This window comes from Ranitomeya imitator, chromosome 4 (genome assembly GCF_032444005.1).
Source record: "Ranitomeya imitator isolate aRanImi1 chromosome 4, aRanImi1.pri, whole genome shotgun sequence".
NCBI lineage: Eukaryota > Metazoa > Chordata > Amphibia > Anura > Dendrobatidae > Ranitomeya > Ranitomeya imitator.
In genome coordinates, this window is record NC_091285.1 from 3,967,795 (window position 1) to 3,991,918 (window position 24,124).

Sequence of the window (24,124 nt, forward strand, 5' to 3'; positions counted from 1 at the left end):
GTCCTATCGCACTGCATAGGCTCAGGTTTAAGCTCAGGTAATACCGCCAAATGGTGCACAGATTTACGCTCACGCAAGCGTCGACCGATGTGAATGGCCAAAGACATAGACTCATTCAAACCAGCAGGCATAGGAAATCCCACCATGACATCCTTAAGGGCTTCAGAGAGACCCTTTCTGAACAAAGCTGCCAGCGCAGATTCATTCCATTGAGTGAGCACGGACCACTTTCTAAATTTCTGACAATATACCTCTATCTCATCCTGACCCTGACAAAGAGCCAGCAAATTTTTCTCTGCCTGATCCACTGAATTAGGTTCATCGTACAGCAATCCGAGCGCCAGGAAAAACGCATCGATATTACTTAATGCAGGATCTCCTGGCGCAAGAGAAAATGCCCAGTCCTGAGGGTCGCCACGTAAAAAAGAAATAACAATCAAAACCTGTTAAACTGGATCACCAGAGGAGCGAGGTTTCAAGGCCAGAAATAATTTACAATTATTTTTGAAACTCAGAAACTTAGTTCTATCTCCAAAAAATAAATCAGGAATATGAATTCTTGGTTCTAACATAGATTTCTGATCAATAGTGTCTTGAATCTTTTGTACTCTTGCCGAGAGCTGATCCACAAATGAAGACAGACCTTTAATGTCCATCGCTACACCTGTGTACTGAACCACCCAAATGTCTAGGGGAAAAAAAAGGCAAAACACAGTGCAAAGGAAAAAAAATGGTCTCAGAACTTCTCCTTTCCCTCTATTGAGAATCATTAGTACTTTTGGCTTCCTGTACTGTTATGAAAGGCAATTCAGTACCACAATGGACATAGCGGTCAGAGCACATACAGTGATCTGACAATAACCCAAAATCATAGAACGAGCTCTGAGACGTGGGAACTCTGCAGACCGCAATCCCTAATCCTCTCCAAACAACACTAGAGGCAGCCGTGGATTGCGCCTAACTCTGCCTATGCAACTCGGCACAGCCTGAGAAACTAACTAGCCTGAAGATAGAAAATAAGCCTACCTTGCCTCAGAGAAATACCCCAAAGGAAAAGGCAGCCCCCCACATATAATGACTGTGAGTTAAGATGAAAAGACAAACGTAGAGATGAAATAGATTCAGCAAAGTGAGGCCCGACTTTCTTAACAGAGTGAGGATAGAAAAGGTAACTTTGCGGTCTACACAAAACCCTAAAGAAAACCACGCAAAGGGGGCAAAAAGACCCTCCGTACCGAACTAACGGCACGGAGGTACACCCTTTGCGTCCCAGAGCTTCCAGCAACAAATTAGACAAGCTCGACAGAAAAAATAGCAAACAAATAGCAAAGAAGAACTTAGCTATGCAGAGCAGCAGGCCACAGGAATGATCCAGGGAAAAGCAAGTCCAACACTGGAACATTGACAGGAAGCCAGGATCAAAGCATTAGGTGGAGTTAAGTAGAGAAGCACCTAACGACCTCACCACATCACCTGAGGGAGGAAACTCAGAAGCCGCAGTACCACTTTCCTCCACCAACGGAAGCTCACAGAGAGAATCAGCCGAAGTACCACTTGTGACCACAGGAGGGAGCTCTGCCACAGAATTCACAACACATAAGATCCTGTCTGCAGCCACCACTAGGGGGAGCGCCCTGCATTTTTTACGAACAGTGATGTCAGTTACTTTCAGGCCACCAGGGGGCAGTCTGTGTGTGCAGCGGTGTCAGGTCAGGACCATCAGGAGCTGTCAGTAATCTCTCTACATAGTCTATGCCCACAGTCTGCAGCACTTGAGTGTCAGCTCACCACAATGTCAGCACACTTCTTTCCTGACATGCTCTGTGCTGCTGTGTCAGACGCAGTAATAGGAGGCAGTTGTGATTAACCCTTTATTGTCAGTGTGGTACAAATGTGGAGACGTAGAATCGTCGCTTCTTCTCATGCGATTAATAAATACAAAATATAAACACTTCATATAAAAAAGCTAAAAAACGACTCTGAGCCGATGAGAAATGTCACATGTCGGCCCGGACGAAGGAGGCAAAGATCCCGTCCTCCTGGGCCAGGAGACTCTCCGGAGTGTCGTACTCCAGAATGTTCCCCCGACGCATCACGATCACCAGGTCAGCGGTGAGGATCGTGTGAACGCGATGCTGCAGAGAAGAAAGCAGAGGTTAGGATGGTGGTGGGATGGATGCTGGGAGTCGTAGTTGTGATATGAGATCTGAAGCTATTATAGGAGAAACTGCACATAAATCTCACTTAAATGTATCTCCCCCCAAGAAGAGAGAAGCTGCAGCTGCATCCCCCTCCTCCCCCCAAGAAGAGAGAAGCTGCAGCTGCATTCCCCTCCTCCCCTCCCACAGAGAGAGAAGCTGCAGCTGCATCCCCCTCCTCCCCCTCAAGAAGAGAGAAGCTGCAGCTGCATCCCCCTCCTCCCCTCCCACAGAGAAAGTGCAGCTGCATCCCCCTCCTCCCCCCCAAGAAGAGAGAAGCTGCAGCTGCATCCCCCTCCTCCCCTCCCACAGAGAGAGAAGCTGCAGCTGTGTCCCCCCGGGCAGTGGGTGGAGGATGCGGCTGCAGCTTCTCTCTCCATCACCTTTAGTCTACTTGTGGGGTTATTTTTGCAGCGGCCCCTGCGGTGAGACCCCGTGTGTCGTGGGTCAATCAGGAGGTCCGTACCAGGCAGCCAGCAGCGGTCACGGCCTGACTGATTCTACTTGTGACTCTTGACCAGAAAGGTAAAGAGACCATCCGGGTTGGAGAGCAGCGTCGTCGCCGAGTCGCTTTCTATCAGAATTCCCTCGGAAAAGACTAACACCAGATCCGCATCCAAGATGGAGGAGACGCGGTGCTGGAGCGCAGAGGAAAGACACAAGAGACAGAGAGAGGTGAGAGGGAAGAGACAGACGTGACCGCGCCGAGCGTTCATACTGGAGACCCCGCACCCACCGATGCCGCAGGAACATAGGTTCCAAAAGAACCCCCCACCCCGAAACTTACTGCAATTGTGACCACAGTGCGGTCGGCGAACGCCGTCATCACCACCTTCTGTAGAATGTTCTCCTGCACAGGAAGAAAGGGGAGAATAAGGAAACATCACAGCCCACCCCAACCCTCAATCACAGGGGGTCCACCAGACCGGGGGGCACCGAGGCTCCGGTACAAAACCGCACAAGTCTCACAGAAGATCAGCAGCGGCTCTAATAAACTGCTATGTCCATGGGGCAGGAACGGTGATGGGGGCAACGGCAACGGGGGAGCAACAGCACAGAACAGCAAAGGCGATGGGGAAGCAACGGCACAGAACAGCAAAGGCGACGAGGAAGCAACGGCACAGAACAGCAACGTCGACGGGGGAGCAATGGCACAGAACAGCAACGTCGACGGGGGAGCAACGGCACAGAACAGCAACGTCGACGGGAGAGCAACGGCACAGAACAGCAACAGTGACAGGGGAGCAACGGCGACGGGGGAGCAACGGCACAGAACAGCAAAGGCGACGGGGAAGCAACGGCATAGAACAGCAACGGTGACGGGGGAGCAACGGCGACGGGGGAGCAACGGCACAGAACAGCAACGTCGACGGGGGAGCAACGGCGATGGGGAAGCAACGGCGACGGGGGAGCAACAGCACAGAACAGCAACGGGGGAGCAACGGCATAGAACAGCAATAGCACAGAACAACAACGGCAACAGGGCATCAACGGCGATGGGGAAGCAACGGCACAGAACGGCAACGGCATCAACGGCAAAGGGGCAACAACGGCAACGGGACTAATGACGATGGGGAAGCAACGGCACAGAACAGCAACAGCGATGAGGGAGCAATGGCACAGAACAGCAATGGCAACAGGCATCAACAGCAAAGGGGCAACAACGGCGACGGGGAGGCAACAGCAAAGAGGGGGAGCAACGGTGATGGGGCAACTGCAACGAGGCAGCAATGGCGATGGGGGAGCAATGGCAATGGGCAAATGAAGGCGGAACAAGCTGCCATAGCCAATACTGGGAGTACAGGATCAGCGCTCACCAAAGGCAAAAGCAGACACCTGTCAGACTGTTTCTCTGCCCCTCCCCCGCTGCACTCTGCCCCCTCCCCCGCTGCACTCTGCCCCCTCCCTCGCTGCACTCTGCCATGGAGGCTGACAGCAGAGAGCACTAGTTGGGCAGAGCATGTGAAGCGGAGGCGCAGCGGGGTTAGTGCGGGGTCTGGCGGGTTACTCACGGTTGCCATGTCGATGGAGGCTGTGGCCTCGTCCATGATGAGGATGCTGCTCTTCCGGACAAACGCTCGGGCCAAGCAGAAGAGCTGCCGCTGCCCGACGCTGAAGTTCTCACCGCCCTCCGTGACCATGGCGTCTGCAGAGAGAAGGCGAAGATGTCCTCACAGCCACGGAAATGGCCGTGCCCTGCGGGCCGTGGTCTCCGCTTATGAATCTTCCCTGCCGCTGGCTCTCGCCTCACCCCAAACCCAGCCCGCACATCCCACCCCACCCATACCCGTGTGTCCCACCCATGCCCACCCATACCCGTGTGACCCACCCATGCCCACCCATACCCGTGTGACCCACCCATGCCCACCCATACCCGTGTGACCCACCCATGCCCACCCATACCCGTGTGACCCACCCATACCCGTGTGTCCTACCCATACCCACCCATAGCCGTGTGACCCACCCATACCCGTGTGTCCCACCCATACCCACCCATAGCCGTGTGACCCACGCATACCCGTGTGTCCCACCCATACCCACCCATACCCGTGTGTCCCACCCATACCCGTGTGTCCCACCCATACCCACCCATACCCGTGTGTCCCACCCACACCCACCCATACCCATGTGTCCCACCCACCCCGGCCCGTGCATGGATCACATAACCTCCTCGGCCTCGAATCACACATCCTGTGGGGGGATGGCGGTGTTACTTAGGGGGCGCCATCTTTCTAGAACGATCTGTGATTGTCTCGCTGGTGACGGACGACATCGCTGGGATGACATCCGGCTTTGCGGCTGCGGATCGTCAGGTGTTGCCCCCCCACATCCTCCTGGTTTATGTCTTCTAACATGCGAGACCGCCACTTCTATTCCTTTAAATGGAGAAGTGCGCGGCCCACCCCTCCCCCGGTCACATACCTAGACCCCCTGGCAGCGCCTTCACCAGGTTCTTCAGCTGCGCGATCTCCAGCGCTTCCCAGAGGCGGTCGTCCGTGCACTTACATTCTGGATCCAAATTCAGCCTGAAACAAAATGGCGACAGTGGTCACCGCAGCACAGAGGAATGCTGTAAACCGACAACACCCGTCCGTCACCGCAGCACAGAGGAATGCTGTAACCCGACAACTCCCGTCCGTCACCGCAGCACAGAGGAATGCTGTAACCCGACAACTCCCGTCCGTCACCGCAGCACAGAGGAATGCTGTAACCCACAACTCCCCGTCCGTCACCGCAGCACAGAGGAATGCTGTAAACCGACAACTCCCCGTCCGTCACCGCAGCACAGAGGAATGCTGTAAACCGACAACTCCCCGTCCATCACCGCAGCACAGAGGAATGCTGTAAACTGACAACACCCGTCCATCACCGCAGCACAGAGGAATGCTGTAAACCGACAACTCCCCGTCCATCACCGCAGCACAGAGGAATGCTGTAAACTGACAACACCCGTCCATCACCGCAGCACAGAGGAATGCTGTAAACCGACAACACCCGTCCGTCACCGCAGCACAGAGGAATGCTGTAAACCGACAACTCCCCGTCCGTCACCGCAGCACAGAGGAATGCTGTAAACCGACAACTCCCCGTCCATCACCGCAGCACAGAGGAATGCTGTAAACTGACAACACCCGTCCGTCACCGCAGCACAGAGGAATGCTGTAAACCGACAACACCCGTCCGTCACCGCAGCACAGAGGAATGCTGTAAACCGACAACTCCCCGTCCGTCACCGCAGCACAGAGGAATGCTGTAAACCGACAACTCCACGTCCGTCACCGCAGCACAGAGGAATGCTGTAAACCCACAACTCCCCGTCCGTCACCGCAGCACAGAGGAATGCTGTAAACCGACAACTCCCCGTCCGTCACCGCAGCACAGAGGAATGCTGTAAACCGACAACTCCCCGTCCGTCACCGCAGCACAGAGGAATGCTGTAAACCGACAACTCCCCGTCCGTCACCGCAGCACAGAGGAATGCTGTAAACCCACAACACCCCGTCCGTCACCGCAGCACAGAGGAATGCTGTAAACCGACAACACCCGTCCGTCACCGCAGCACAGAGGAATGCTGTAAACCGACAACACCCGTCCGTCACCGCAGCACAGAGGAATGCTGTAAACCTACAACACCCCGTCCGTCACCGCAGCACAGAGGAATGCTGTAACCCACAACTCCCCATCCGTCACCGCAGCACAGAGGAATGCTGTAAACCGACAACACCCCGTCCGTCACCGCAGCACAGAGGAATGCTGTAACCCACAACTCCCCGTCCATCACCGCAGCACAGAGGAATGCTGTAAACCGACAACACCCCGTCCGTCACCGCAGCACAGAGGAATGCTGTAACCCGACAACTCCCGTCCGTCACCGCAGCACAGAGGAATGCTGTAAACCGACAACACCCGTCCGTCACCGCAGCACGACACACTATAATGAATGGAATCAGAAGGGCCGGTAACAGCCGTGGCCGACGTCAGTCACAGATGTGGCGGATCAGAAATCTGTCCTGTTACCAGCGGCCCCCGACCCGTATACAGTAACACGAAGCAGAGCTACTGAAATGGCTGAAGAATAGAAAGTTACAGAAGCTCAACAGCCAGACGCTCAGTGCTACATTGTATAGCACCGGACGATCGGTGCTACATTGTAGCTGGTGTCTCCCCCCGGACGATCGGTGCTACATTGTAGCTGGTGTCTCCCCCCGGACGCTCGGTGCTACATTGTAGCTGGTGTCTCCCCCCGGACGATCGGTGCTACATTGTAGCTAGTGTCTCCCCCCGGACGCTCAGTGCTACATTGTAGCTGGTGTCTCCCCCCGGACGCTCGGTGCTACATTGTAGCTGGTGTCTCCCCCCGGACGCTCGGTGCTACATTGTAGCTGGTGTCTCCCCCCCGGACGCTCGGTGCTACATTGTAGCTGGTGTCTCCCCCCGGACGCTCGGTGCTACATTGTAGCTGGTGTCTCCTCCCGGACGCTCGGTGCTACATTGTAGCTGGTGTCTCCCCCCGGACGCTCGGTGCTACATTGTAGCTGGTGTCTCCCCCCGGACGCTCGGTGCTACATTGTAGCTGGTGTCTCCCCCGGACGCTCGGTGCTACATTGTAGCTGGTGTCTCCCCCCGGACGCTCGGTGCTACATTGTAGCTGGTGTCTCCTCCCGGACGCTCGGTGCTACATTGTAGCTGGTGTCTCCCCCCGGACGCTCGGTGCTACATTGTAGCTGGTGTCTCCCCCCGGACGCTCGGTGCTACATTGTAGCTGGTGTCCCCCCCCGGACGCTCGGTGCTACATTGTAGCTGGTGTCTCCCCCTGACGCTCGGTGCTACATTGTAGCTGGTGTCTCCCCCGGACGCTCGGTGCTACATTGTAGCTGGTGTCTCCCCCTGACGCTCGGTGCTACATTGTAGCTGGTGTCTCCCCCCGGACGCTCGGTGCTACATTGTAGCTGGTGTCTCCCCCCCGGATGCTCGGTGCTACATTGTAGCTGGTGTCTCCCCCGGACGCTCGGTGCTACATTGTAGCTGGTGTCTCCCCCAGGACGCTCGGTGCTACATTGTAGCTGGTGTCTCCCCCCCGGATGCTCGGTGCTACATTGTAGCTGGTGTCTCCCCCCGGACGCTCGGTGCTACATTGTAGCTGGTGTCTCCCCCGGACGCTCGGTGCTACATTGTAGCTGGTGTCTCCCCCGGACGCTCGGTGCTACATTGTAGCTGGTGTCTCCCCCGGACGCTCGGTGCTACATTGTAGCTGGTGTCTCCTCCCGGACGCTCGGTGCTACATTGTAGCTGGTGTCTCCTCCCGGACGCTCAGTGCTACATTGTAGCTGGTGTCTCCCCCGGACGCTCGGTGCTACATTGTAGCTGGTGTCTCCCCCGGACGCTCGGTGCTACATTGTAGCTGGTGTCTCCCCCCGGACGCTCGGTGCTACATTGTAGCTGGTGTCTCCCCCGGACGCTCGGTGCTACATTGTAGCTGGTGTCTCCCCCCGGACGCTCGGTGCTACATTGTAGCTGGTGTCTCCCCCCGGACGCTCGGTGCTACATTGTAGCTGGTGTCCCCCCCCGGACGCTCGGTGCTACATTGTAGCTGGTGTCCCCCCCCGGACGCTCGGTGCTACATTGTAGCTGGTGTCTCCCCCGGACGCTCGGTGCTACATTGTAGCTGGTGTCTCCCCCGGACGCTCGGTGCTACATTGTAGCTGGTGTCTCCTCCCGGACGCTCGGTGCTACATTGTAGCTGGTGTCTCCCCCCGGACGCTCGGTGCTACATTGTAGCTGGTGTCTCCCCCCCGGACGCTCGGTGCTACATTGTAGCTGGTGTCTCCCCCCGGACGCTCGGTGCTACATTGTAGCTGGTGTCCCCCCCCGGACGCTCGGTGCTACATTGTAGCTGGTGTCTCCCCCGGACGCTCGGTGCTACATTGTAGCTAGTGTCTCCCCCGGACGCTCTGTGCTACATTGTAGCTGGTGTCTCCCCCAGACGCTCGGTGCTACATTGTAGCTGGTGTCTCCCCCCCGGACGCTCGGTGCTACATTGTAGCTGGTGTCTCCCCCGGACGCTCGGTGCTACATTGTAGCTAGTGTCTCCCCCGGACGCTCTGTGCTACATTGTAGCTGGTGTCTCCCCCAGACGCTCGGTGCTACATTGTAGCTGGTGTCTCCCCCCCGGACGCTCGGTGCTACATTGTAGCTGGTGTCTCCCCCGGACGCTCGGTGCTACATTGTAGCTGGTGTCTCCCCCAGGACGCTCGGTGCTACATTGTAGCTGGTGTCTCCCCCGGACGCTCGGTGCTACATTGTAGCTGGTGTCTCCCCCGGACGCTCGGTGCTACATTGTAGCTGGTGTCTCCTCCCGGACGCTCGGTGCTACATTGTAGCTGGTGTCTCCCCCGGACGCTCGGTGCTACATTGTAGCTGGTGTCTCCTCCCGGACGCTCGGTGCTACATTGTAGCTGGTGTCTCCCCCGGACGCTCGGTGCTACATTGTAGCTGGTGTCTCCCCCAGGACGCTCGGTGCTACATTGTAGCTGGTGTCTCCCCCAGGACGCTCGGTGCTACATTGTAGCTGGTGTCTCCCCCCGGACGCTCGGTGCTACATTGTAGCTGGTGTCTCCCCCGGACGCTCGGTGCTACATTGTAGCTGGTGTCTCCCCCGGACGCTCGGTGCTACATTGTAGCTGGTGTTCCCCCCGGACGCTCGGTGCTACATTGTAGCTGGTGTCTCCCCCAGGACGCTCGGTGCTACATTGTAGCTGGTGTCTCCTCCCGGACGCTCGGTGCTACATTGTAGCTGGTGTCTCCCCCGGACGCTCGGTGCTACATTGTAGCTGGTGTCTCCTCCCGGACGCTCGGTGCTACATTGTAGCTGGTGTCTCCTCCCGGACGCTCGGTGCTACATTGTAGCTGGTGTCTCCCCCGGACGCTCGGTGCTACATTGTAGCTGGTGTCTCCCCCGGACGCTCGGTGCTACATTGTAGCTGGTGTCTCCCCCGGACGCTCGGTGCTACATTGTAGCTGGTGTCTCCCCCGGACGCTCGGTGCTACATTGTAGCTGGTGTCTCCTCCCGGACGCTCGGTGCTACATTGTAGCTGGTGTCTCCCCCAGGACGCTCGGTGCTACATTGTAGCTGGTGTCTCCCCCGGACGCTCGGTGCTACATTGTAGCTGGTGTCTCCCCCCGGACGCTCGGTGCTACATTGTAGCTGGTGTCTCCCCCAGGACGCTCGGTGCTACATTGTAGCTGGTGTCTCCTCCCGGACGCTCGGTGCTACATTGTAGCTGGTGTCTCCCCCGGACGCTCGGTGCTACATTGTAGCTGGTGTCTCCTCCCGGACGCTCGGTGCTACATTGTAGCTGGTGTCTCCCCCCGGACGCTCGGTGCTACATTGTAGCTGGTGTCTCCCCCCGGACGCTCGGTGCTACATTGTAGCTGGTGTCTCCTCCCGGACGCTCGGTGCTACATTGTAGCTGGTGTCTCCCCCGGACGCTCGGTGCTACATTGTAGCTGGTGTCTCCCCCGGACGCTCGGTGCTACATTGTAGCTGGTGTCTCCCCCGGACGCTCGGTGCTACATTGTAGCTGGTGTCTCCCCCAGGACGCTCGGTGCTACATTGTAGCTGGTGTCTCCCCCGGACGCTCGGTGCTACATTGTAGCTGGTGTCTCCCCCGGACGCTCGGTGCTACATTGTAGCTGGTGTCTCCCCCGGACGCTCTGTGCTACATTGTAGCTGGTGTCTCCCCCCGGACGCTCGGTGCTACATTGTAGCTGGTGTCTCCCCCCGGACGCTCGGTGCTACATTGTAGCTGGTGTCTCCCCCGGACGCTCTGTGCTACATTGTAGCTGGTGTCTCCCCCCGGACGCTCGGTGCTACATTGTAGCTGGTAGTGTCCCCCGTGTGGTCGGTGCTACATTGTAGCTGGTAGTGTCCCCCGTGTGGTCGGTGCTACATTGTAGCTGGCAGTGTCCCCCGTGTGGTCGGTGCTACATTGTAGCTGGCAGTGTCCCCCGTGTGGTCGGTGCTACATTGTAGCTGGCAGTGTCCCCCGTGTGGTCGGTGCTACATTGTAGCTGGTGTCTCTCCCGGACGCTCGGTGCTACATTGTAGCTGGTAGTGTCCCCCATGTGGTCGGTGCTACATTGTAGCTGGTGTCTCCCCCGGACGCTCGGTGCTACATTGTAGCTGGCAGTGTCCCCCGTGTGGTCGGTGCTACATTGTAGCTGGCAGTGTCCCCCGTGTGGTCGGTGCTACATTGTAGCTGGCAGTGTCCCCCGTGTGGTCGGTGCTACATTGTAGCTGGCAGTGTCCCCCGTGTGGTCGGTGCTACATTGTAGCTGGCAGTGTCCCCCGTGTGGTCGGTGCACCCACCTTATGGAGCCGCTGAACAGCACGGGGTCCTGCAGGATGATGGACAGGCGGGAGCGCAGCGTGTGCAGCGGGAGCTTCGCGATGTCCATCCCGTCAATCACAATCTTTCCTAAAGAGAAATATCCAATAAACCATTATCACCACCCATCTGCGGCTGTTGGGCAATGCTGGGAGTTGTAGTTTCACTACAGGTTGGCTGGTAATGAACCAATGAAAATTAACCACATCAAGCCCTGCAGATGCTCAGGGGCCCCCGGCTTGGATGGGCCCCATGCAGGACCCCCAGAGACACATGGAGTACAAGAAGGGCCCGGGGCCCCAGGGTGGAGGAGGTGGGGGGTGACATGAGATGGCGCTGCAGGGGCCCCTATCCCACTTCTGTAGTGGCCCCATGGAATGGGTTTGGGGCTCTGGAGGTCCCTGGCTGGGATTCCCGCCACCTCTACGCTGCGGACCCCATAATGCCCCGGGACAGTGAATCACTACTACTCCCACTATGGATCCTCTTCAGAAACATCTGCACACTCACCGTCAAAGATGTCCACCATCCTGAAGAACGCCAGCGACAGGGACGATTTACCGCTGCCCGTGCGCCCACAGATCCCGACCTGGGGAGAGGAGGAAGCGCACAGTAAGGAAGAACTCCCCCCGTAATACTGACTCCTCCGGGGCACGGCCTCGTTCTGTGTACTCGGCTCCCCCGCTAGTCTATGTGTCTCCATGGTTACAAGCCCCGTGTAGTCTGATCCCTATGAGGACAGCAGTGGGAGGATGTGGTGGCGCTCTGCAGGGCGGTGACATGATGAGGGTGGTAGTCACCTTCTGCCCCGGTCTGATATAAGCCTTCACGTGTTTCAGCACCGGCTTCAGGTTGCTCTCGTAGCGCACGCACAGATCGCTGATCCGAATCTCTCCGCTCTTCGGCCAATCGTCCGGCACCTGCTGCGCATCTGGAGAAACAGGCGGAGAAGATGACGAGGACCCGCAGGACGACACGATGGAAGACCCCCTCCTCCATCAGCTACAGGACGGACCCCCAATGTCATACCCATGGTCCCCTCGTAACACTCAGACTCGATGTTCAGGAAACTGTTCACCTTCTTCACTGCCCCGATCTGAACCTCCAGGTCCGCCAGATTCCGGACCACCCAATTCAGGTAATTAGTGACCTGCAGAAAACGGGAGACCCCGAATATTACTGCACCCGAAATATTACAGCACCCATAAATATCAGTGCACACGGGACCCCGAATATTACTGCACATAGGACCCCAAATATTACTGCACCCGGGACCCCAGAATATTACTGCACCCGGGACCCCAGAATATTACTGCACCCGGGACCCCAGAATATTACTGCACCCGGGACCCCAAATATTACTGCACACAGGACCCCAGAATATTACTGCACCCGGGACCCCAGAATATTACTGCACCCGGGACCCCAGAATATTACTGCACCTGGGACCCCAGAATATTACTGCACCCGGGACCCCAGAATATTACTGCACACGGGACCCCAGAATATTACTGCACATAGGACCCCAAATATTACTGCACCCGGGACCCCAGAATATTACTGCACCCCGAAATATTACAGCACCCATAAATATCAGTGCACACGGGACCCCGAATATTACTGCACATAGGACCCCAAATATTACTGCACCCGGGACCCCAGAATATTACTGCACCCGGGACCCCAGAATATTACTGCACCCGGGACCCCAGAATATTACTGCACACGGGACCCCAGAATATTACTGCACATAGGACCCCAAATATTACTGCACCCGGGACCCCAGAATATTACTGCACCCCGAAATATTACAGCACCCATAAATATCAGTGCACACGGGACCCCGAATATTACTGCACATAGGACCCCAAATATTACTGCACCCGGGACCCCAGAATATTACTGCACCCGGGACCCCAGAATATTACTGCACCCGGGACCCCAGAATATTACTGCACACGGGACCCCAGAATATTACTGCACCCGGGACCCCAGAATATTACTGCACACGGGACCCCAGAATATTACTGCACCCGGGACCCCAGAATATTACTGCACCCGGGACCCCAGAATATTACTGCACCTGGGACCCCAGAATATTACTGCACCCGGGACCCCAGAATATTACTGCACCCGGGACCCCAGAATATTACTGCACCCGGGACCCCAGAATATTACTGCACACGGGACCCCAGAATATTACTGCACACGGGACCCCAGAATATTACTGCACACGGGACCCCAGAATATTACTGCACATAGGACCCCAAATATTACTGCACCCGGGACCCCAGAATATTACTGCACCCGGGACCCCAGAATATTACTGCACATGGGACCCCAGAATATTACTGCACCCGGGACCCCAGAATATTACTGCACATAGGACCCCAAATATTACTGCACCCGGGACCCCAGAATATTACTGCACACGGGACCCCAGAATATTACTGCACCCGGGACCCCAGAATATTACTGCACCCGGGACCCCAGAATATTACTGCACACGGGACCCCAGAATATTACTGCACCCGGGACCCCAGAATATTACTGCACATGGGACCCCAAATATTACTGCACACGGGACCCCAGAATATTACTGCACCCGGGACCCCAGAATATTACTGCACCCGGGACCCCAGAATATTACTGCACCCGGGACCCCAGAATATTACTGCACCCGGGACCCCAGAATATTACTGCACACGGGACCCCAGAATATTACTGCACCCGGGACCCCAGAATATTACTGCACCCGGGACCCCAGAATATTACTGCACACGGGACCCCAGAATATTACTGCACCCGGGACCCCAGAATATTACTGCACACGGGACCCCAGAATATTACTACACCCATAAATATCAGTGCACATGGGACCCCGAATATTACTGCTCCCGGGACCCCGAATATTACTGCTCCCGGGACCCCGAATATTACTGCACATAGGACCCCAAATATTAATGCACCCCAAAATATTACAGCACCCCTAAATATCACTGCACATGGGACCCCGAATATTACTACACCCTTAAATATTATAGCACCTCAGACCCCAAAATATCACAGCACTCAATATTCTCCTATTACATCGTGTCTTATCCTCCAGTCACCTCCAGAGCTGCAGTATCAGAAGTCTCTTTCTCTGCCTACCCATAATGCAGCTCACGTTGCTTTTCTCACTGCCGGGGTCTCATATAAGTACTACCACCCCCATCACATAATGCAGTGTTCGGTGAACTGGACAGGGGTCACTTACAGTTTACGTTTTTTAGATCCATAGAATAGATTTGCGAGTGCAGCTCTGGAGGTGACTGGAGTCAGATGATGAGAGTCACATACCGTGAGGGCGTAGGTGAGGCCCAACCCAACGATCCCAGAGGTGAGTCCGGAAGTGATGGAGGTGACGGCAGCAGTGAGGACAATGCAGGCGCCCAGGTAATCCTAGAAGGAGATATGTATACAGATCGTGAGGCAGTGCGGATGGATGACGGGTGCAGTGCGGATGGATGACGGGTGCAGTGCGGATGGATGACGGGTGCAGTGCGGATGGATGACGGGTGCAGTGCGGATGGATGACGGGTGCAGTGCGGATGGATGACGGGTGCAGTGCGGATGGATGATGGGTGCAGTGTGGATGGAAGATTGGTGCAGTGTGGATGGATGACGGGTGCAGTGTGGCTGGATGACGGGTGCAGTGTGGCTGGATGATGGGTGCAGTGTGGATGGATGATGGGTGCAGTCAGGAAGGATGATGGGTGCAGTGCGGATGGAAGATTGGTGCAGTGAGGATGGATGATGGGTGCAGTGTGGCTGGATGACGGGTGCAGTGTGGCTGGATGACGGGTGCAGTGTGGATGGATGACGTGTGCAGTGTGGCTGGATGACGGGTGCAGTGTGGCTGGATGACGGGTGCAGTGTGGCTGGATGACGGGTGCAGTGTGGCTGGATGACGGGTGCAGTGTGGCTGGATGACGGGTGCAGTGTGGCTGGATGACGGGTGCAGTGTGGCTGGATGACGGGTGCAGTGTGGCTGGATGACGGGTGCAGTGTGGCTGGATGACGGGTGCAGTGCGGCTGGATGACGGGTGCAGTGAGGATGGATGACGGGTGCAGTGTGTCTGGATGATGGTGCAGTGCGGCTGGATGACGGGTGCAGTACGGCTGGATGACGGGTGCAGTGTGGATGGATGATGGATGCAGTGAGCTCTTCTCTGGCAGGGTCTGCCCTCCTCACCGTCCGGACCTCCAGCCACCTGTTCGCCGCAGTCAGGAAGAGATACGCCAGGTTGTTGGTGTCGCTCAGCTCGAGCATCCGCTGCTTGAATCTGGACTCGTGTCTGCGGGTGATGAGAGGTGGATGATTATTCTGCCACCATCATCCTGCACGGCTCAGCTCAGGCCATGCAGAGAAAGCCCCCCCGTGACCACGGCTATGATGGGCGCGTGCTGCCAGGAGGTGTTATCGGGGGGCTGTGGTGGGGCTACTCGGCCCCTGAACAGACCTCGGGACTCCATCTGACGTGCCAGGGCCCTTGTGAGCAGTAACTGGGGGCCACGCCACTCCCTGGGGGTCCCAATCTCCTGCTCCGTCACTTGTAATACATCCATCCTATATAACATGGCGGATACCTGAAGGCGCGGATGGTGGTGAGACCCTCGGCCGTCTCCGAGAAGTGGCAGAGCAGCGGGAGCTGGGTGTTATCATCCAATTCCTGCAGGTCCCTGGAAAACACGGAGCGGAGGGTGACCACATGACAGGAGCCCCCCAGGGTCTGCTCGGACCCCCATACTCACTTGGAGGCGACTCTGAAGTATTTCTGGATGAAGTAGAAGGCGACGCCGAGGGGCAGGAGCGCGATCAGGAAGAGGGGGTTGGCGTAGCTGATGACCCCGATGGCGGACAGGCAGAGGAGCGAGGAGCGGGTGAGCGACTCCAGGGTGGGGGGGATGTGCTGCGGGGACACGAGGGGCCACATCAGTAACGGAGGAGCCGCAGGACCCAGCGCAGCCGGCGCCGTCTCACCTGATCGATGATGTTCGTGTCGGCAGAGAAACGGTTCAGGATAAGTCCCAGCGGCGTCGTGTCAAAGAACCTGCAGAGAGACACAAGCTATCCGGGGGTCCGCGCTTAAAGGGACGCGTACATGATCCACAGATCTAGTGGCGTTATACCGGGCAGATGACATTAAATAAGGGGGTCCATATACTGCAACCGTGTGCCAGGAAGATCTGTCAGAGGGAGGAAAGAACCAGGCAGGTGACATTATATAAGGGGGTCCATATACTGCAACCATGTGCCAGGAAGAACTGTCAGAGGGAGGAAAGAACCAGGCAGGTGACATTATATAAGGGGGTCCATATACTGCAACCGTGTGCCAGGATGATCTGTCAGAGGGAGGAAAGAACCAGGCAGGTGACATTATATAAGGGGGTCCATATACTGCAACCATGTGCCAGGAAGATCTGTCAGAGGGAGGAAAGAACCAGGCAGGTGACATTATATAAGGGGGTCCATATACTGCAACCGTGTGCCAGGAAGAACTGTCAGAGGGAGGAAAGAACCAGGCAGGTGACATTATATAAGGGGGTCCATATACTGCAACCATGTGCCAGGAAGATCTGTCAGAGGGACGAAAGAACCAGGCAGGTGACATTATATAAGGGGGTCCATATACTGCAACCGTGTGCCAGGAAGAACTGTCAGAGGGAGGAAAGAACCAGGCAGGTGACATTATATAAGGGGGTCCATATACTGCAACCATGTGCCAGGAAGAACTGTCAGAGGGTTGGGAAGATAAGTTTCTACAAGAAGGAGAACTGGCAAAGGGAAAAGGATCAGAGGATCCGCTCACTGCCAGGAGAAGCTGCAGGTGTGTCGGTGTTACCAGCGGGGGGCTCCATGTTGCCTGATGGGGGCCAGGAGGAGCTGTGGGGAATCTCGGTGTTACCTGCGGGGGGGCAGGAGGAGCTGTGGGGAATCTCGGTGTTACCTGCGGGGGGCCAGGAGGAGCTGTGGTGAATCTCTGTGTTACCTGCGGGGGGCCAGGAGGAGCTGTGGGGGATCTCGGTGTTACCTGCGGGGGGCCAGGAGGAGCTGTGGTGAATCTCGGTGTTACCTGCGGGGGGCCAGGAGGAGCTGTGGGGGATCTCTGTGTTACCTGCGGGGGGCCAGGAGGAGCTGTGGTGAATCTCGGTGTTACCTGCGGGGGGCCAGGAGGAGCTGTGGGGGCTCCATGTTGCCTGATGGGGGCCAGGAGGAGCTGTGGTGAATCTCGGTGTTACCTGCGGGGGGCCAGGAGGAGCTGTGGGGGATCTCGGTGTTACCTGCGGGGGGCCAGGAGGAGTTGTGGGGGATCTCGGTGTTACCTGCGGGGGGCCAGGAGGAGCTGTGGGGAATCTCGGTGTTACCTGCGGGGGGCCAGGAGGAGCTGTGGGGAATCTCTGTGTTTCCTGCGGGGGGCCAGGAGGAGCTGTGGGGAATCTCGGTGTTACCTGCGGGGGGCCAGGAGGAGCTGTGGGGAATCTCGGTGTTACCTGCGGGGGGCCAGGAGGAGCTGTGGGGGATCTCGGTGTTACCTGCGGGGGGGCAGGAGGAGCTGTGGGGAATCTCGGTGTTTCCTGCGGGGGGCCAGGAGGAGCTGTGGGGAATCTCGGTGTTACCTGCGGGGGGGCAGGAGGAGCTGTGGGGAATCTCTGTGTTACCTGCGGGGGGCCAGGAGGAGCTGTGGGGAATCTCGGTGTTACCTGCGGGGGGCCAGGAGGAGCTGTGGTGAATCTCTGTGTTTCCTGCGGGGGGCCAGGAGGAGCTGTGGGGAATCTCGGTGTTACCTGCGGGGGGCCAGGAGGAGCTGTGGTGAATCTCTGTGTTTCCTGCGGGGGGCCAGGAGGAGCTGTGGGGAATCTCGGTGTTACCTGCGGGGGGCCAGGAGGAGCTGTGGGGAATCTCGGTGTTACCTGCGGGGGGCCAGGAGGAGCTGTGGGGAATCTCGGTGTTACCTGCGGGGGGCCAGGAGGAGCTGTGGGGAATCTCGGTGTTACCTGCGGGGGGCCAGGAGGAGCTGTGGGGAATCTCTGTGTTTCCTGCGGGGGGCCAGGAGGAGCTGTGGGGAATCTCTGTGTTTCCTGCGGGGGGCCAGGAGGAGCTGTGGGGAATCTCTGTGTTTCCTGCGGGGGGCCAGGAGGAGCTGTGGGGAATCTCGGTGTTACCTGCGGGGGGCCAGGAGGAGCTGTGGGGAATCTCGGTGTTACCTGCGGGGGGCCAGGAGGAGCTGTGGGGGATCTCGGTGTTACCTGCGGGGGGGCAGGAGGAGCTGTGGGGAATCTCGGTGTTTCCTGCGGGGGGCCAGGAGGAGCTGTGGGGAATCTCGGTGTTACCTGCGGGGGGCCAGGAGGAGCTGTGGGGAATCTCTGTGTTACCTGCGGGGGGCCAGGAGGAGCTGTGGGGAATCTCGGCCTTACCTGCGGGGGGCCAGGAGTAGCTGTGGGGAATCTCGGTGTTACCTGCGGGGGGGCAGGAGGAGCTGTGGGGGATCTCGGTGTTACCTGCGGGGGGCCAGGAGTAGCTGTGGGGAATCTCGGTGTTACCTGCGGGGGGCCAGGAGGAGCTGTGGGGAATCTCTGTGTTACCTGCGGGGGGCCAGGAGTAGCTGTGGGGAATCTCGGTGTTACCTGCGGGGGGCCAGGAGTAGCTGTGGGGAATCTCGGTGTTTCCTGCGGGGGGCCAGGAGGAGCTGTGGGGAATCTCTGTGTTACCTGCGGGGGGCCAGGAGTAGCTGTGGGGAATCTCGGTGTTACCTGCGGGGGGCCAGGAGTAGCTGTGGGGAATCTCTGTGTTACCTGCGGGGGGCCAGGAGTAGCTGTGGGGAATCTCTGTGTTACCTGCGGGGGGCCAGGAGGAGCTGTGGGGAATCTCTGTGTTACCTGCGGGGGCCAGGAGGAGCTGTGGGGGATCTCGGTGTTACCTGCGGGGGGCCAGGAAGAGCTGTGGGGAATCTCGGCCTTACCTGCGGGGGGCCAGGAGGAGCTGTGGGGGATCTCGGTGTTACCTGTGGGGGGCCAGGAGGAGCTGTGGGGGATCTCGGTGTTACCTGTGGGGGGCCAGGAGGAGCTGTGGTGAATCTCGGTGTTACCTGTGGGGGGCCAGGAGGAGCTGTGGTGAATCTCGATGTTTCCTGCGGGGGCCAGGAGGAGCTGTGGGGGATCTCGATGTTACCTGCGGGGGGCCAGGAGGAGCTGTGGGGAATCTCGGTGTTTCCTGCGGGGGGGCCAGGAGGAGCTGTGTGGGATCTCTGTTTTTCCTGCGGGGGGCCAGGAGGAGCTGTGGAGAATCTCGGTGTTACCTGCGGGGGGCCAGGAGGAGCTGTGGGGAATCTCTGTTTTTCCTGCGGGGGGCCAGGAGTAGCTGTGGGGAATCTCTGTGTTACCTGCGGGGGGCCAGGAGGAGCTGTGGTGAATCTCGGTGTTACCTGCGGGGGGCCAGTAGGAGCTGTGGGGAATCTCGGCCTTACCTGCGGGGGGCCAGGAGGAGCTGTGGGGGATCTCGGTGTTACCTGCGGGGGGCCAGGAGGAGCTGTGGGGAATCTCGGTGTTTCCTGCGGGGGCCAGGAGGAGCTGTGGGGAATCTCCGTGTTACCTGCGGGGGGCTCGGCCTTACCTGATGGGGGCCAGGATGATCTTCTTCAGCAGGTTGTGGTGCAGGTTCCTGGCCGCCGTCAGTCCCAGCCACTCCACGGTCAGGGAGGTGATGAGACACAAGACGATGCCGGAGGCGCTGAGGACACAGAAGCCCACCACGTAGTATGTCTGCTCCTCTCGATTCCTGCGCACCTGTGATGGAAGCGACCAGGTGATGGGCTGCAGCCTCAGGAGCGGGCAGCGCTTCTAACGATCTACTGCAGCGTTACCGTCACATTGTAGAAGTCGCCGCTGATGTTCTGCGCTCCGGACGTCCAGCGCACCAGCCAGTAATCAATCGCCACGATCACCGAGTGCTTCAGCAGCTTAGAGAAGACCATGAGGAACAGCAGCAGGTAGCCCCCCGACGTCAGGTACCGCCAGCACGTCCGCCACGGCATCTTCGTCCTCAGCCTCAAGGCCGTGGACATGTCGTCTTCTTCATCCTCCTCCTCTTCTTCCTCTGTGTGACGAGAGTCAATGCTGACACCAGAGACAATAGCAGACGCTACCTCTTCATAAGAAGGCACCCACTGACCCCTGCTGATCGGAGACCCCCGTGTGCGGAGCAAGCGCTTACCTTCCCCCTCCTCCTCAATCTGATGCACCTTCGCCTCCCGGGAATACATGGCTCGTCTGAGGGTCTTCCTCTCCATCGTGGCCTGGTCCGCCTCCGTGTCCTGCGGGAGAAAGCGAGCATGTGAGCGCAGCTCTGGGGGTGACTGGAGGATAAGAAAAGATGTAACAGCAGAATAGTGACTGCAGCTCTGAAGGTGACTGGGGGATAAGACAAGATGTAAGAGCAGAATCGGGAGTGCAGCTCTGGAGGTGACTGGAGGATAAGACGTGGTGTGGTGCCCGGTACCTTCTCCAGCTCCTGGTCCTGCCGATTCATCAGCGTCTTCCAGTGCTCGTACAGCTCGTTGTCATTATTCTGGATGTCTTTTAAGGTTCCTTCTCGGAGGATGAATCCGTCCTTCATGGCGATGATCTGCAATGGAGACCTGGTGAATCCACTGTTGGGGAGGGGTGGGACACGAAGCTAAAAGCAAAGTATTGCAGCTCTGACAGACATTATATTACTTTTTTATTGCTTTCAGGATCTCTGCCTGTTGTCAGTGAATGGAATCAACCATTTTTCATAAGCTTAAATATTCGGACTGGGGCTGGTTACAATGTATCAGTGTAGAGTAAGGGATGGTTACAATGTATCAGTGTAGAGTGAGGGCTGGTTACAATGTATCAGTGCAGAGTGAGGGCTTGTTACAATGTATCAGTGTAGAGTGAGGGCTGGTTACAATGTATCAGTGTACAGTGAGGGCTGGTTACAATGTATCAGTGCAGAGTGAGGGCTGGTTACAATGTATCAGTGTAGAATGAGGGCTGGTTACAATGTATCAGTGTAGAGTGAGGGCTGGTTACAATGTATCAGTGCAGAGTGAGGGCTGGTTACAATGTATCAGTGTAGAGTGAGAGCTGGTTACAATGTATCAGTGTAGAGTGAGGGCTGGTTACAATGTATCAGTGTAGAGTGGGGGCTGGTTACAATGTATCAGTGCAGAGTGAGGGCTGGTTACAATGTATCAGTGTAGAGTGAGGGCTGGTTACAATGTATCAGTGTAGAGTGAGGGCTGGTTACAATGTATCAGTGTAGAGTGAGGGCTGGTTACAATGTATCAGTGTAGAGTGAGGGCTGGTTACAATGTATCAGCGGTTGTGACAGATCCCACCATTATGTCACGGTTCACGGGGAGGATACCTTTATCATCCTCACCACTCACACCAATTTGTCATGAACCGGAGTTGTTTGGTTGCCCCTGGTTCTTTCTGAAGGGGGTTTTATCTATATCCCTGTTCCGCTTTGGAACTTGCAGCTCTCTGGCACCCCCCTTACCCTCAGGTCAGTCAGGGTACTGCACCTAGGGTAATTAGTCACCAGAAGGGCTGCCTGCTATGTACTGGCTATTGGGCACTGTCAGAAACATGAGGTATTTGATTGTGTATTATCGCGCACACTGAGCTCTGCTACATCCAAGAGCAGAACCGTTATAATAGATGAATGTGGATAAAATCCATGCTGCTGCGACAAATGATGGATCCAGATATAGTTATAGGATGTTCGGCTGGTTTATTCAACGCGTTTCGAAGCTCATGGCTTCTTCTTCAGGAGGTTTCCACAGAAAGATATCAGTGTTTACAAAGTATAAAAAGATATTATAAAGAAGACAAAATTATGTGTACAATACAATTACAAATAAAATAGGATTAAAATTGAAAAGAACACTTACAGGTCATTATGTCATTGTATCATCTTGACTGGCCGTGTGCTGGGGGGAGGTGTGAGCATATATCCAGAGGCATAGCACCCCTCTGTATAGCAGCTAGACCCCGGACAAAAGACACTGCAAAGAATTCTGTCTGACTAAGTTATTCCCTAGCCTAAAACCAAAGCCCTACCCTTGTGGTGACATCACTTAGAGGCTGAAAACTCCCCTTTACTTGTGTTCTGAAATATGTATTGGTTTATATGTGTAACCAGCAGTAATTTAACATCTGTCCAGAAACTGCAGGTCTCACAGGGGTCACAGCATGTTGTCCTGAGAAGGCAGTCTACTGTCTCCAATCTCGCCAGAGGGTCTTGCTAGGAACCAGGAAGAAGGGAAAACATTTAATACCTTCTAGCTCTTTTGAAGGGAGATGTCAATTACAGCCTGACACTATCTATCTGTGAGAATTAACACAGAGAATTTCAGAGGAAATAATATATATTTATTGGGGGGGAGCAGCCGTGGTCCAATCAAAAACAAGCAATTATAATATTAATCTGAGAGGCTGGTCTAGAAATCTGACCTCCAAGTTAACTCTATAAATTAGGCCTGTACACATAGAATCATGTTCACAGATTGAAGGACAGCCAAGCTGATGTGATCCAGTCCATATTCATCGCCCCCAGGGAGCAGAAAGCAAACTACAAAGTTAGCTATTTCTGTAAGTTTTCTCCTGTTTATTTTTACATATTTGTATGTCTTTTTATTACCATATTTTTATACCTTTTTTTTATTGTAAGCCCTGTACCTTTTTGTATTAAAGCCTAAAACTTTAAGTTGAACCTTGTATGTTCTAAAGAATCCATAGCCTTAAACTGTGTGAGCCTTATGATTGGCAGACAGTAGTAGTATTTCCGGGACTCATCACCCGTGTGTTTGGTGAGTGGTGGCAGCATGTATGAACAGGTGTGTGGTCTTGGTCTGTGTGTGATTTATGCTCCCATTACAGCATAGGACAGAGGTTGAATGCTGGACTGAGAGAGGGGAGATAGATTAACCCTTGCAGGCACAACCCCAAGTCGCGTGCTGAGAAGTGAGTACGTGACAATTTGGTGGCAGCACGGTCGGATCCATGACCATATGAAAACTATTTTTACGCATATCTCGCTGTATGAACCTTGTATAAGAAAGACACGATGATCAGAATGTGCCCCACAACATGGGAATTATTTTAAGTGTAAACACAGGGTAATTACCTGAACTGATTGTGGAGAAACCCACACTTTGCACTCGTTGGTTTTGCTTCTAGTGCTTTCAGTGAGTGACAGATCTATCGATGGACATCCGGAATATATAATTCTTATAACCCTAGCCCGGATTGGTGCCCCTATATATCCTGTTAATATAACAAAGAAATGCATGCAGGTTGGAAGTGGCTATACCAGTTTGGGCTGGTATTGGTTGGGAGGAGGGAATGGGTAGTTTTAGGGTATGTGCACACGTCAGGATTGCATCAGGATTTTGTCAGGATTTTGTCAGGATTTTTCATCAGTATTTGTAGCCAAAACCAGGAGTGGAACAATTAGAGGAAAAGTATAATAGAAACATATGCACCACTTCTGCATTTATCACCCACTCCTGGTTTTGGCTACAAATACTGATGAAAAATCCTGACAAAATCCTGATGCAATCCTGACGTGTGCACATACCCTTAGGGAGATTTGTCTGCTGCAGCTAAAAGCCATAAACTGCTCACACATTGGTATCAGGTTGCACAAAGTGTCTGCCAAAGGGCTTTGTTTTTGTATGAGCGATTGCTGGTTACAATGTATCAACGTAGAACGGGGGCTGATTACAATGCATCAGTGTAGAGCGGGGGGGGGGCTGGTTACAATGTATCAGTGAAGAGTGGAGCCGGTTACAATGTATCCGTGTAGAGCGGTGACTGGTTACAATGTATCAATGTAGAGCGGGGAGCAGTTACAATGTATCAGTGTAGCGCGGGGCTGGTTACAATGCATCAGTGTAGAGCGGGGGTGGTAACAATGTATCAGTGTAGAGGGGGCTGGTTACAATGTATCAGTGTAGAGCAGG

At 55.8% G+C, this 24,124-nt stretch overlaps 1 protein-coding gene across 7 annotated transcripts in view; it reads right to left on the reverse strand.

Annotated features, from left to right (window-relative positions):
• Positions 1 to 1,857: 1,857 nt before the first annotated feature.
• Positions 1,858 to 24,124, reverse strand: part of ABCC9 (ATP binding cassette subfamily C member 9) — a 112,042-nt gene continuing 89,775 nt past the window's right edge. For 5 of the 7 annotated variants that reach the window (XM_069762781.1, XM_069762786.1, XM_069762782.1 and 2 more), the window contains 17 exons: positions 20,629 to 20,754; positions 20,344 to 20,443; positions 19,994 to 20,226; positions 19,744 to 19,916; positions 16,114 to 16,183; positions 15,885 to 16,042; positions 15,720 to 15,812; positions 15,325 to 15,427; positions 14,430 to 14,531; positions 12,117 to 12,237; positions 11,888 to 12,018; positions 11,598 to 11,676; positions 11,069 to 11,177; positions 5,121 to 5,224; positions 4,211 to 4,344; positions 2,986 to 3,048; positions 1,858 to 2,135 (listed from right to left, as the gene is read on the reverse strand). In XM_069762781.1, the coding sequence (XP_069618882.1) occupies positions 1,998 to 2,135; positions 2,986 to 3,048; positions 4,211 to 4,344; positions 5,121 to 5,224; positions 11,069 to 11,177; positions 11,598 to 11,676; positions 11,888 to 12,018; positions 12,117 to 12,237; positions 14,430 to 14,531; positions 15,325 to 15,427; positions 15,720 to 15,812; positions 15,885 to 16,042; positions 16,114 to 16,183; positions 19,744 to 19,916; positions 19,994 to 20,226; positions 20,344 to 20,443; positions 20,629 to 20,754 (2,037 nt within the window). In that variant the 3' untranslated portion in view covers positions 1,858 to 1,997. Of the gene's footprint in view, positions 2,136 to 2,664; positions 2,837 to 2,985; positions 3,049 to 4,210; positions 4,345 to 5,120; positions 5,225 to 11,068; positions 11,178 to 11,597; positions 11,677 to 11,887; positions 12,019 to 12,116; positions 12,238 to 14,429; positions 14,532 to 15,324; positions 15,428 to 15,719; positions 15,813 to 15,884; positions 16,043 to 16,113; positions 16,184 to 19,743; positions 19,917 to 19,993; positions 20,227 to 20,343; positions 20,444 to 20,628; positions 20,755 to 24,124 lie in introns of all 7 variants that reach the window. The other 2 variants (XM_069762784.1, XM_069762787.1) reach the window with 1 other exon arrangement.